Genomic DNA, 14858 nt, shown 5'->3' on the forward strand with positions numbered 1-14858 from the left:
GAAAAACAAAAAAAAACCAATCTGCAAATATTAATATAAACACATAAATATAAATACCAGACATATTGATCAATACTGGTTTACTGGCTACTACTGTTCCTCTCATTCCTGTCCTCTGGCTTCCTGTTACTCCTCCTCCCCCTGAGTGAGGAGTTGTACAGTCTGATGGCCTCAGGAACAAAAGAGTTTTTCAATCTGTTGGTCCGGCACTTGGGAAGGAGCAGTGTGTGGCTGAAGAGGCTCCTCTGGTTGCTGATGACGGTGTGCAGTGGGTGACTGGCATCGTCCGTAATGTTCAGCAGTTTGTCCAGTGTTCTCTTCTCTGCCACCGTCACCAGAGAGTCCACCTTCATGCCAACCACAGAGCCTGCCTGCCTGACCTGTTTGTCCAGCCTGGATGTGTCCTTCTTCGATGTCTAACCCCCTCGCACACCACAGTGTAAAAGAAAGCGCTTGCTACCACGGACTGGTAGAACAACCACAGGAGTTTCCTGCAGATGTTAAATGACTGCAGCCTCTTCAGGAAGTACAGCCTGCTCTGTCCCTTCCTGTACAGGTGGCTGGTGTGGATTGTCCAGTTTGTTGTCCAGTCACAGTCGGAGGTACTTGTAGGAATCCACAGCCTCCACATCAACTTCCTCGATCAGAACTGGTCAGAGTCTTGGTCTTGTCTTCCCAAAGTCAATGACCAGCTTTTGCAGTGTTTTGTAAAATGTCTACAGTGTGGATGCATTTTAAATTGGAAATGGAAACCAGCCTGTTAGCCACATTGTTATTTACAGTGATTAAATGTTGTTGGGAGCATGCTTGATATTGCAAATTTGGGTGACAAATAACATTGCCCACAGAGGAGTGAATGTAGACTCTTTCACTGTGCATATCTGGTTATAATTCCTAAATGGTCAATGATATATTTTTGTTAAAGTCCATGAATTGAAGCTGAAAGTCTCAACTCCAAGGCCATCTGGATTGTCCAAATATTATCACACATGACACGGGCCGTGCTGTTGTGAGATTAATATTATGAGATTAAATATTGCAGAGATGACAAAAATATTTCTTGTTCATCATTGCAGTCCTCGTCTTTGCTTTGAACCTGAGCTTTTGTGTTTGACCGAGCAGATGGACCCTGTGCAGAAGGCAGTGATCAACCACACTTTTGGTGTCACTCTGGCCAAGAAGAAGCCAGTCATCTCCTGTAACATCTGTCACCTTCGGTTCAACTCCACTGTAAGTCAGTTACCAGGTATTCCTTTTAATCATCTCACAACTGAACAACAGCTGTGTGTGCGCAGAAGATGAATGGGCGCATATCGAATATGTGCAATGTATTATGTTTGTTGAATGTTTGTAACCCCGAACAGGATAAAAGTTACATTTTTGTCTCCGACCAGCCTGATAGGCCCAGTACGGCAGGTATAGAATCCCTCTCTGTCAGTCACATTTAATTTCAACACCTTGGTTAAAAATTGAAAAAAACTGTTAGACTTACTGGGCACAGTCATGTCATTCTTTTCGCCAAGTTTCATGTTTGCACCTGCAATGCTTTAGCAATGCCAGTGGGTCATATTTGGAGGATTTTTTTTACACATGCAACTTTTTAACCGCATGCCCTATTTTCAAAAATCATGCAACACTGCATTCCTTGTATCAAGAAAAGTTAAAAGCACACACGCGTATGCCATACTACATTTTCTAATGGTGAATTTTATAAAAAAGACTAAAAATTAATCACAGTCCAAAAATTTTGTTCAATCTTCACAAAGATTAGAACTATTTATCTCCACACCAAGCCTCTTGATTCTATGTACATGGCTGCTAGATTTTTCAAAGCATTCCTCCATCACAGTCAGTCATATTCAGTGGAGATGGCAACAATTAGAAAGTAGCTGGTCTTGGATCAGGGGTCGTGAAGGGCCTACATTTTCCACACAGGGGTCAAACGTGTCCATGTACAATTCCTTGTTCAGTAGGTGTATACATTTCACCACTCCGGTCTTTACCATTGGCTGCAGTTTCAGATTTGAGGAAATACACATCATTGAATTTATTTAGCAATTTGTTAGTTATTTAAACATTTTTGTACTTTAACCCTCTGGGGTCCGAGGGCATTTTTTTGGACAGTTCACTATTATTGCTGTTAACAGCTCTCCCTGCATCCCACAATCAAGTTTTGTCTCTTTTTTTTTTTTCAGGACAACCTGTGCTTTCAGAATATATATGCTTTTGTTGTGTTTTATAAGTGTAATAATGGTTTACAAACAAAAATAAGAAAGAAAAAAGTAAAGCGGAAAATAATTTAAACTATAATAAACAACTGTTTTGACACTTTATAAAGGTAATTTGAGGTCTTGTGTGAAAGACTGTACAAGAAAAAGGTTCAAACAATAAAAACAAATGCACATTTTGAACGGCCAAGTGGTTAATGCACTTGGTTTCAGTTCAGAAGGTTCCGGGTTCAAATCCCACCCCTGCCACATTTCTCCATGTAATGTGGAGTTGCATCAGGAAGGGCATCCGGCATAAAACTTGTGCCAATTCAACATGCAGATCCACCTTGGATTTGCTGTGGCGACCCCAAGTGCAAACAAGGGAGCAGCCGAAGGGACTTACTTTACTTACATTTTGAACAAGGCCTATGCGGGTTTTTTTTTTTCCCTTCATCTCAAAGCAATTTCTGTCTGCTATTACACAAAGGTTACAACACAAACTTCTACTTCTGCTCTGTTTTGGACTGTTCTGTGCTGCTCCTAAAGCAGTACACTAGCAGCTACTGACACAACAATGAGCCAGTGCTTCTGTGTCAGATTAGCTTTCTGCCAGCAAAAAAGACCTGGTGACCAAGAAAAAAGAAGAGGAAAAGGAGGGATAATAAAGACAATTTCTCTTACACCATACAGACTTGCCGACTTCATGTGAGATAGTCATCAGAGGCTCTCTGTCTGCTTTCACTGATCGCTGTGCGTAATGGCGCGGTGTGCACTGAGTATGTACTAATAGTATGTACTCATTGGGCTATTCAAACAGGCCAACTAGTAACATATCACTCCTGAAAACGATCTTTGGCTTTTCACGTGAGGTAAATCTGCCTTACGATTGGATTTTGTACAACCATGTGACGGTGAACCAATTCCGATTGGACGCTCACACTGCGCACGTCATCACACAGCTTCTATGAGGAGTACAAAGATGGCTGACTCGAAAGTCTGCAGAGTTAAATTTTCATCAAAAAAAAGTAAGTTTCTATTTCATATCATTAAAAAGTTATTTATAATTTAGTAAAGCTTGGTCTTAGCCGTCGTATACGACGGTGTTGGCCCCAGAGGGTTAAAAGCTTTGATAATAATAAAAATCATTTTCATATTTATCTGTGGTGCATAGATTCTTGGCAGTTCTTCCTTTTCCTTTTCTTGTTTTACTTCATTTGGAAGTTGGCATACAGTTTAATGGCGCATTCCCGCCACCTTCTGCTGTGGAGTTGGAAAAAAAAAAACACAATACACAGTAATATAAAAGTATATTGGCTTTTGAGAGGACATGGGCCACCTACAAGAGATCATTCAATATTTAAACAAATTATTGTCCATTGACCTGTCATGTGGGAGTCACCCTTTATTTGACCTTGTTGTTATATCTCCATGAGTCCACATGTTCACGTTACTACTGTGTTCCTGCCTCCTACTGATGTAAAAAAAAAAAGTCTTGAGGCAGGCTATTCTACTTAACAGTTCAAAATATTTTATCTGCTTCTGTTTTTCACTTTGACCAATGAATTCTAAAAGAAAACCAGTCAGCAACAATTCCATTGCTTTTTTTTTATCTCCTTATCACATCTCACTATTCATAGTCACTTGTATTCAATTCTTATTGAGTTCGTTTATACATATTTGCATTTATATTGTTGGAAGAAACCTCATAGAATGACAATGACTTTTCTTTGTGGGAATTGCGGTGCTTGAGGGAAGTAGGACACTGGCACAAGCTGATTATACAACCGAAACACTCTGTCTCTTTCTTGGTCTCACTCTGGCTGAAATTTTCACTTTAGAAAGAAAATGAATTAAAAGAGTTGAGAATACTTTAAATGTACTTCTGTTTTGTGTATAATTTGGGGTTTTTTTTTGTCCCTGATTAAACAGTAGAAAATTGATGGATGGATGGATGGATGGATACTTTATATGTTGCTTTATGAGATTAGCGTTTAATGCAGTTAATGGATACACATCTACAGTACGCGGTTCTTGAAAATTGAATGACCATGCTGGAAGGAGACTACTGAGGGAAGCCACTAAAACACCCAGACAACTCTGAAGGTGTTATAGGATCCTCTGGTTGAGGTTGCAGACATTGTGCAGAGTGCAACTTTTGTCTGTTGTATCACAAGTTACACAGCTTCATGATGAAGTAATATAGGGGAGGATTTTCTGAAATAGAACAGTCAAACTTTCAGCTGCAGTTTGACAGAAGCAGTGGTGGGCACATAACCAAAAGGTTAGCTTTGATAACAATTAATCCGCTAACTGAAAAGTTATCTTTTATCAAGCTAAACCAAGAAACCCCTAAAAAAAATTAGCGGAAGTTACACATAAAAGCTAAACTGATAAATTTCAGTACTGATTTCAGTACACTAGCAGCTACTGACACAACGAGCCAGTGCTTCTGTGTCAGATTAGCTTTCTGCCAGCAAAAAAGACCTGGTGACCAAGAAAAAAGAAGAGGAAAAGGAGGGTATAATAAAGACAATTTCTCTTACACCATACAGACTTGCCGGCATATTACGCAAGTCACCAACAGGCATACAGTTTTAACTTATTGTTAAAATTTTAACCAAACTAATTCCAGACAAGTTATTTAAATTAATGTCACGTCTGGCGTTTTACAAGGTGAAAATATCAGCTCTATGTTTTAGTTTTAAAGTAATGCACTAATTTTGAAGGTTTTAGTGTTTGGACAGACACATGCTGCAGTGCATTATGGGTAAAGTTTCACGACAGGAGAAATGCATTGAGACGCTCTGATCAGGCTGCACTTTAACCACTGCACATGGACAACAGCATTAAACCTTTGTATATTGTGCCTTAAACTCTCGTTAATGTATTCTCTGGGTTTATAGATGTTGTTGTTGTCTTTGTTTTATGTAAACATTTGGAATATTTGGAATATCTACTGGCCAGTAGATGTCAAGTTTTCAGGGTCTCTACTGCCATCTATTGACCAGTAGATGGCAGTAGAGACCCTGAAAACTTGCTAAAACAAATATTCCAAGTAATCCGTGTCTGCTACATTTAATCTGCGTTGAATTTAATAAACGCAAACCGAATTTCAGACTTTTGATATATATATATTTGTACTTTGTATATATATATATATATATATATATATATATACACTCAACAAAAATATAAATGCAACACTTTTGGTTTTGCTCCCATTTTGTATGACATGAACTCAAAGATCTAAAACTTTTTCCACTTACACAATATCACCATTTCCCTCAAATATTGTTCACAAACCAGTCTAAATCTGTGATAGTGAGCACTTCTCCTTTGCTGAGATAATCTATCCCACCTCACAGGTGTGCCATATCAAGATGCTGATTAGACACCATGATTAGTGCACAGGTGTGCCTTAGACTGCCCACAATAAAAGGCCACTCTGAAAGGTGCAGTTTTATCACACAGCACAATGCCACAGATGACGCAAGATTTGAGGGAGCGTGCAATTGGCATGCTGACAGCAGGAATGTCAACCAGAGCTGTTGCTCATGTATTGAATGTTCATTTCTCTACCATAAGCCGTCTCCAAAGGCGTTTCAGAGAATTTGGCAGTACATCCAACCAGCCTCACAACCGCAGACCACGTGTAACCACACCAGCCCAGGACCTCCACATCCAGCATGTTCACCTCCAAGATCGTCTGAGACCAGCCACTCGGACAGCTGCTGAAACAATCGGTTTGCATAACCAAGGAATTTCTGCACAAACTGTCAGAAACCGTCTCAGGGAAGCTCATCTGCATGCTCATCGTCCTCATCGGGGTCTCGACCTGACTCCAGTTCGTCGTCGTAACCGACTTGAGTGGGCAAATGCTCACATTCGCTGGCGTTTGGCACGTTGGAGAGGTGTTCTCTTCACGGATGAATCCCGGTTCACACTGTTCAGGGCAGATGGCAGACAGAGTGTGTGGCGTCGTGTGGGTGAGCGGTTTTCTGATGTCAATGTTGTGGATTGAGTGGCCCATGGTGGCGGTGGGGTTATGGTATGGGCAGGCATCTGTTATGGACGAAGAACACAGGTGCATTTTATTGATGGCATTTTGAATGCACAGAGATACTGTGATGAGATCCTGAGGCCCATTGTTGTGCCATACATCCAAGAACATCACCTCATGTTGCAGCAGGATAATGCACGGCCCCATGTTGCAAGGATCTGTACACAATTCTTGGAAGCTGAAAATGTCACAGTCCTTGCATGGGTGGCATACTCGCCGGACATGTCACCCATTGAGCATGTTTGGGATGCTCTGGACCGGCGTATACGACAGCATGTACCAGTTCCTGCCAATATCCGGCAACTTCGCACAGCCATTGAAGAGGAGTGGACCAACATTCCACAGGCCACAATTGACAACCTGATCAACTCTATGCAAAGGAGATGTGTTGCACTGCATGAGGCAAATGGTGGTCACACCAGATACTGACTGGTATCCCCCCCAATAAAACAAAACTGCACCTTTCAGAGTGGCCTTTTATTGTGGGCAGTCTAAGGCACACCTGTGCACTAATCATGGTGTCTAATCAGCATCTTGATATGGCACACCTGTGAGGTGGGATGGATGATCTCAGCAAAGGAGAAGTGCTCACTATCACAGATTTAGACTGGTTTGTAAACAATATTTGAGGGAAATGGTGATATTGTGTAAGTGGAAAAAGTTTTAGAACTTTGAGTTCATCTCATACAAAATGGGAGCAAAACCAAAAGTGTTGCGTTTATATTTTTGTTGAGTGTATAAACTCAGGAACAAAGAGGAAAAACAGTGTTGCAAAGGACAATAAGCAGGACGTTAAAGAGCAAACTTCACTTTCCCCCCAAATGGCATGAACAGGAAACAATCGCAGCTCACACAACCTGAGCTTCCTTCTGGCATGTTTACATAAAACAAACACAATAACAACATCTATAAACCCAGAGAATATATTCACAGGAATTTTAGGCACAACATACAAAGAGCTTAATGCTGTTGTCCGTGCGCAGCGGTTAAAGTGCAGCCTGGTCAGAGTGTCTCAATGCATTTCTCCTGCAGCATGTGTGTCCAAACACTAAAGCCTTCAAAATTAGTGCATTATTTTAAAACTAAAACATATAGCTGATATTTTCACTTTATAAAATGCCAGATGTGACATTAATTTAAATAACTTGTCTAGAATTAGACAAGTTATGCTTCCTTTCTCTCCTGTAACCAGCTCTTCTCTGCCTGCCGAGGATAGAGCTGTCTGTCTGCTACAAAACATTTAACAGGCAGGTACTAAAATCTTTGATTTCAGACTTCACAAATGTTTTTAACTGTTATGCTGCGTTCACACTGGGCGCGATCAGACGCTACAAATTCACAGGGGTCGCGTGGCGATGGACGTGCCTCCTTTGCCCAGTGTCGCTCTGCTTTTGCTGCGAAAATTCGCCCTGGTGCGTCATCAAATAGGAGGAGCTTCCATTCCGCTCATCGACTCCGGTTGTCAGTCAAGTTAACATGACGGACCTTGATCACATGGAGCGAGTTGTTGTGGAAAGCTCCCAAAACAGGGAGTATCATTATTTGCTACAGGAGCTGCGTCTGGATGACGGCCGCTTTCAGCGGTCCTTCCACCTCTGCAGGACCCAGTATGAGGACCTCCTGTCCCATTCACGCGCGCACATGTAAACAATTAAAAAAAAGAGAAACTTTGTCACCAAAAGAAACCAGTCACCATTTGTTTTATTATACATCTGTGTAGTTAATAGGTAAAACCAAGAAAGCCCAGCAGCATCTCTACTTCCTGCGAAGGCTGAAGAAGGCACATCTCCCACCTCCCATCCTCACCACGTTCTACAGAGGAACCATCGAGAGCATCCTGAGCAGCTGTATCACTGCCTGGTTTGGGAACTGCACCGTATCGGATCGCAAGTCCCTGCAACGAGTGGTGAGGACGGCTGAGAAGATCATCGGTGTCTCTCTTCCCACCATCACAGACATTTACACCACACGCTGCATCCACAAAGCAACCAGTATTGTGGATGATCACACACACCCCTCACACTCACTCTTCACCCTCCTACCGTCTGGAAAAAGGTACCAAAGCATCCAGGCCCTCACGTCCAGTCTGTGCAACAGCTTCTTCCCCCAAATAATCAGACTCCTTAAAAACCAGAGTCTGGTCTGAACAGTCACACATATTTCAGTGACTGGACTGAACACACACACACACACACACACACACACACACACACACACACACACACACACACACACACACACACACACACACACACACACACACACACACACACACACACACACACACACACAAAATCTCATCTTTTAAGAGTGCAATGTTTATGGTCAGTAACCGCTGCTATGCCTTTCACTTTAGAAAAAATGGTCACACCCCCCTTTATTGCTTACCTGTATTTATTATTGTTTATCGTGATAAATCATAATAATATTCTTTGTAGCACCTTTGGTCCTGGAGGAACGTTGTTTCATTTCACTGTGTATATGGTTGAAATGACAATAAAAACTACTTGAACTTGAACTTGATAATCTCCATGGACGATTCGCTCACGCGCGCACGTAAAATGAAAAGAGAAAGTATCTCCACTTCCGCTGCTGTGGGGCTGCTGCTCGCTCCAAAAACTCTGTCATAATTGTGAAATAAAGGACAAAAGAGACATAAGTCCTGCTCACTGGCTGCTACCAGATACAGGACATGTTCACATCTTCAGTCAGACTCCAGACATCTCCACGTCACTACATATTCAGTCCCTGAATGGTCATGGCGGCGCGATGAGACGAAAAAATTCAGATTTTTCAACTTGGGGAGGAGGCAACGCGACGTGATGCGACGCAATATCGCGCCACAAACGCGCCAATCGCTCAAAATCGCTTCACTCGTGTCGCTTCATTCGCGTCCATCGCGTCGCACTGCGTGACTTGGCGCCAAAACGCCTCCTTCCAAAACATGCCTGGTGTGAACACGGCATTAGGCTTTATTCACTCTACCTGCAACAATCTGTTAGTGGTCTAGAAATTATCGGACATAAATTTATTGGAATCTAATTGGTCCACTGATGTTTCTCGAAGTTATCTGAAAAGCTAATCCAATAATGAAGACATTAGCTTCGATAATTAGCGATTAGCGGAACTGTGCCCACCACTGGACAGAAGGCACCTGGGAAACCCGAGCTTAGATTTGATCTGTTTTCTTGTTTTACAGTCCTTCTCTACTCCACTCCAACATGAATCTGTGAATGGGAATGCAAAGGGAAAATGATGCAAAATTCCCAGTTTCTGCTCTCGGATTCACAAAAGGCTAAAAAATTTTCCACACTGTCTAAATGCAGGAAGGGATGTGTATTAACAAATTAAATGAAGCTGACGATACAATACATCAATGGTATTGGATTCATACTGTGCAATAAAATAGAAGTCAAAGTAAATGAAAGCGTCACTTCGTGTTTTTGCATTTTCTAAATCTTCCTGTCTTTTTCTGATTTGGGGTTGTAAGTGTTGAAGACCGCACATTTGTGAAAAGATCGCCTGCACAAGATGTGAGTTTGAATCTACATAAGCAGAATGTATGATGTGTGTCTGGAAGCTGATGTGGATCATTTCAGAAAAGACAAATTCTCTGACAGGCTTGTGTCAGATCAGATATTTGATATCTCGTTAATCTGTTCCCACTGTGTGAAGTCTTTTGATTTAAGAAGTGCACTCCCATGTACGGAACGGTAGTTGTCATGTGTGTTTATGATTTATGCTTGTGTACATAAACTGTGCAAAACTTAGATTAGATAGAACTTTATTGATCCCTTGGGAAGACTCCCTCAGGGAATTTGTAATGCAACACTCTGATATGATATTTGTGCACATGAAATTGTTGACATGTTTAGTATAATGGTACCCTTCACTGTACCACCACACACAGAGTGTGTAAAGGGCCACTGTGCTATTTTATGGGAAGTGGACACACAGACTGACACTTGGTTATGGAACTTAACTCTTGGAATATGGAACATCACCTCTCTGTTGGGGAATGAGCCTGAGCTTGTGTGAGAGATTGAACATTGCCAACTAGAAATTGTTTGGCTCACCTCCACGCACAGCACAGGCTCCGGAACCAAACTCCTGGCGAGGGGCTGGACTCTCTCTTTCAACAAAGTTGTCCAGGGTGAGAGGCAGGTGTGGGGGTGCCCAAAAGACCCCAAATAAGTGCCATTATTTTGGAGTTTTCCCTGGTGAATGAGAGGACTGCCTCACTCATGGAGAGGAATCTGACCATTGTTTGGATATATGCACCAAACAACAGTTCAGAGTATCCAGCATTCTTGGAGACGCTGAGTGGGACCCTCGAAAAGATTCCTGTTGGAGACTCCTTAGTTCTACTGAGAGACTTCAGTGCTCACATGGCAACAATGGAGAAACTTGGACGGGAGCGATTGGGAGGGATGGCCTGGGGCCCGATCTGAATCTGAGTGGTTACCCAAGAACCCACTGGTGGACACCTGTGATAGCTGTCAGGCTGAAGGAGGAGGCCTTTTATGTCTGGTTGGCACAGGTTTCTCCAAAATTGGTGGACAAGTACCAGCAGGCCAGAAGGACTGCAGCCTAAATGGTGGCTGAAGCAAAAACCTGGGTGTGGCAAGAGTTTGGAGAGGCCATGGAAATGACTTTCGGTCAGCCTCAGAGCAGTTCTAGCAAACTGTCAATTGACTCAAGAAAGGGAGATCATTCCTGGCCCAGGCTGTGTTCAGCAAGGGAGGAGAGGAGAGGTGTTAAACTGGACTGAGGATATTGTCAGGCGGTGGAAAGAACACTTTGAGGATCTCCTCAACCCTATTCACATGCCCTCCATTGAGGCAGGGATGGAAGACTCTGGCAGATCTGGTGCCATCACCCTAGCAGAAGTGACCAAGGTAGTCAAAATACGCCTTGGTGGAAAGTCACCAGGGGTGGACAAGATTTGTCCTGAGATGCTGAAGTCTTTGGATGTTGTTGGGCTGTCATATCTGACACACTTATACAATGTTGCGTGTAAGTCAGGGACAGTACCTCTGGACTGACAAACTGAGGTAGTGGTCCCCATCTGTAAATAAGGGGGCTGAAAAGTGTGTTCCAATTATAGAGGAATCACACTTCTCAGCATCCTTGGGAAAGCCTATGCCAGAGCACAAGATATGAGACTTTGACCATTAGTTGAACCTCAGATTCAGGAGGAGCAATGCGGATTCCATCCTGGTTGTGGAATGGTGGACAGCGCTTTACCCTCACAAGGATTTTATACGGGTGTTGGGAGTATCACCATCAAGTCTATGTGTTTTTTGGACTTGGAAAAGGCATATGTCTGGATCCCTCGGGGTATCTTATCAGGGGTGCTGCGAGTATGAGGCACTGGATCTGCTGCAACGTGCAATCCGGTGGCTATATGACCAATATAGGAGCTGTGTCCACTTTCTCTGCATTACATCAGACCTGTTTCTGGTGGGTGTAGGACTCTGCCAGGGCTACCCCTTGTCAGCAGTCCTGTTGGTGATGTTCTTGGATGGAATTTCAAGGTGCAATGAGGGGCCAGAGGGTGTTGAGTTTGGAGACCTCAGAGTTGCATCTCTGCTTTTTGCTGATTATGTGGTTCTGTCAGGTTCATCAGACAGTGACCTCCATTGCACATGGAGTATTGCACATAGAAAGTGTGTTAAAATGATACAAACCAGTATTTAACATGGCCCCTACACCGGGTGTGTAATTGAAGAAAGTTACACAAAAAAAATGCAAGTTTGACCAATAAATTGTACATTACAGAATCTACCAGAACAAGAACTTGTCAGAAAGAAAGTTCTTAATTGCTCTATGCATATCAAATGAATCACACTCTCTAACATAACATATTCCTTGACAGTGCCTGACTTATCATTTATTTCTTCACCAGTTTAAAAAATAACATAAAACAACAAATGAGCCACATTTTCTTAAAAGTCCTATAAATGACATTTTAAACATTTATTTTATTGCCAACCCTTGTTTTGGATGTAAACATGGTGAAATAATGGCATCCAGCACAGAGAATGAAGCAACGCCCCTACTGTGCATGTTGTAATGGAAGGTTTTCTGTCCCTTGTTGTCAAAGCCGGACCAGCCACACATGCACGTGTAGTGCATGTTAATCCTGCCCTGTGAACGGTTGCATCTGTTCATATTTATAAAGAGACAGTAGTGACTGCCCACTTCGCACTGTGCATGTAAGATGGAAGAGAGTAATGACTTTGCAGAAATTCTGCAGTTAGTTAAATGCCTGAACTGTTTTTTTTTTTCTCTCTCTCTCTCTCTCTCTCTCAGTGAGGTGCTAGGGCTTTATTTAGTGGCTACTAAATTTGACACTTGACTTGGCTAAATCTGCTAAATTTTGTGGTCCTGTTAATAGGACCTTTTAAAGCTGGGAAGATTCACTGCAGCAATGCTTTTGGTCCAGTAGGTTGCACAGTATGTGTGTGTCACACTGTGTTTGGAAAAAAGCAATAAAGCACAATATTTGCAGAAATACTGTAGAATATTATGTGAATGTAGTATAACAACATACACAGAAAATAGTTATGAAATCTAAAATTAGTATATACTTTATGTTCTGTGTAAATTCGATTTACAGGGACAGCAGTCATCAACCGCAGCTCCCTGTGAAGCATATATATAACATATAGATATATATATAACATATAACATATATATATATATTCGATGAGGCAGTCTGAGGACAAGACAAATATATATATATATTCGATGAGGTAGTCAGAGGACAAGACAAATGCTTCACCTCAGGGAGCTGCGGTTGATGACTGCTGTTCCTGTAAATCGAATTTACACGGAACATAAAGTATATACTAATTTTAGATTTCACAACTATTTTCTGTGTATGTTGTTATACTACATACACATAATATATATATATATATATATATATATATATATATATATATATATATATATATATATATATATATATATATATATATATATATATATATAATATCCTAGCAGTCACAGACAGCTCTGAAAATTTGGAATTCTGATAGATACAGTTGAGGACCAGTGAGCCTCCTATTTTGGGCCATGTTGGCATCTTTTACCAAGCAAACTGAGTACAACATAAATTAAACCCAGGCAGGCCTACCCTGCACGATGATTAAATACTGACATCTAGTGGTGGGGCTGCAACACTACTCACTAGATCTTGTTGGCCACCAGAGATCAAGTTGCGTCTTTTGTAATTTGAAGACTTAGACATGTTAAATGCACATAGAACTTTTGCACAATACTTTATAGCCATGGCCTACATAGATAAAAGCATTTTTCTTGGTTTTTCTTTACATTTCAGACATAACAACTGGTGCACATACACACTGTGGAAGCAAATCTTCCTCTGTAGAGCACATTTTGCTTTTTTTCCGCAGTCACCCAGAGGGATTCGTGATGCTAAATCTACATGCATCTGTTGTTATTCTGCCACAAATGTAATTCGTCTCACAGATGAAAGCGCAGAGGTCATTTTGTGTCACAGCATTGTGGACACGGGTCATTTTCTGTCAGAATGAATCAGGAGAAAGATGAGAAAATGCCTCAGAGGCTGCTTGTAAGATTCCATAAGCTCATCTGATGCTCATTTGTGCACAGCTATGATAGCGATCGAGATGAGGGAGCAACTCTTCCTGCAAGTCAAATGCGTATCGGCATAATTTTTTCTCCAACTGCATGAAAACATGTGAAACCAAAGAGGTAGAACAGATGCAGTGATTAGAGCTCGCTGATTTTATGCTGTCCTCTACTAATTTATTCACATCAGTGATTCTGATTATACTTGTACACTGCATCCTGATTTATCTTGTGCATGCGTTGCTCATGAATGTGCATATCTGTGTGTGTTGGTTAGACCCAGGCGGAGGGCCACTATAAGGGTCATAAACACGCTCGGAAGCTGAAGGCTTTAGAGAACAAGAGGAACCGACAGAAAAGTAGAGTTGGTCCATCCACAATGGGGAAAGACCGAGAAAGAGGGACAGGAGTGACGGGAGGAGGGGCAGCGTATAAAGATTCACATCTCTCAGACATACCAGGTATAATTTTTTCTTTTTTTCAAGTTGCCCCTTTCTTAAGCTTCTGTGTAATTAGTGACAATTGGACAGTTGCAAGCACCAAAGCTTGGTAGCAGCCACTCAGCAGGCTGATTACCCGTCCTTATCTGCCTTTCTGTCATTTGTTCTGTCAGATAGGTAATTACTCTTTTCAAGGCAAGACATTCTGCAAGATGAGATGCATTAGAGCACTGAAATAGAAATGCCATCTCAAGAGGGACGTATTTTGTTTTATTTTCCGTGCTTCTGATTTTGCCTGTAAATCGACAGTGACAAAACACAACTCCCACGTGTAGTTTTGTCGTTGTCACTGTGGCATGATCGATAATGGGCTGAAAGAATATCACTTGAGGTGCAGAGTTCAGATACTCTACCTGCTCTGTTTGAGCCATGATAATAAGTAGATTAAAAGAAGGTGATAGGTACAGAAAGCTAGTCTGTCCACGGTCATAGAGAAGGTCTGCAAGTTTCCAACTGATGTTACTC

At 41.7% G+C, this 14858-nt stretch overlaps 1 protein-coding gene across 5 annotated transcripts in view; it reads left to right on the top strand.

Annotated features, from left to right (window-relative positions):
• Window positions 1-14858, top strand: part of LOC117531028 (zinc finger protein 385C-like) — a 117639-nt gene that overhangs the window by 95460 nt on the left and 7321 nt on the right. For 4 of the 5 annotated variants that reach the window (XM_034194029.1, XM_034194032.1, XM_034194030.1 and 1 more), the window contains 3 exons: window positions 557-652; window positions 1123-1230; window positions 14171-14354. In XM_034194029.1, the coding sequence (XP_034049920.1) occupies window positions 557-652; window positions 1123-1230; window positions 14171-14354 (388 nt within the window). The remainder of the gene's footprint in view (window positions 1-556; window positions 653-1122; window positions 1231-14170; window positions 14355-14858) is intronic. The other variant, XM_034194031.1, reaches the window with a different exon arrangement.

Source organism: Thalassophryne amazonica, chromosome 18 (assembly GCF_902500255.1).
Source record: "Thalassophryne amazonica chromosome 18, fThaAma1.1, whole genome shotgun sequence".
Classification (NCBI taxonomy): Eukaryota; Metazoa; Chordata; class Actinopteri; order Batrachoidiformes; family Batrachoididae; genus Thalassophryne; species Thalassophryne amazonica.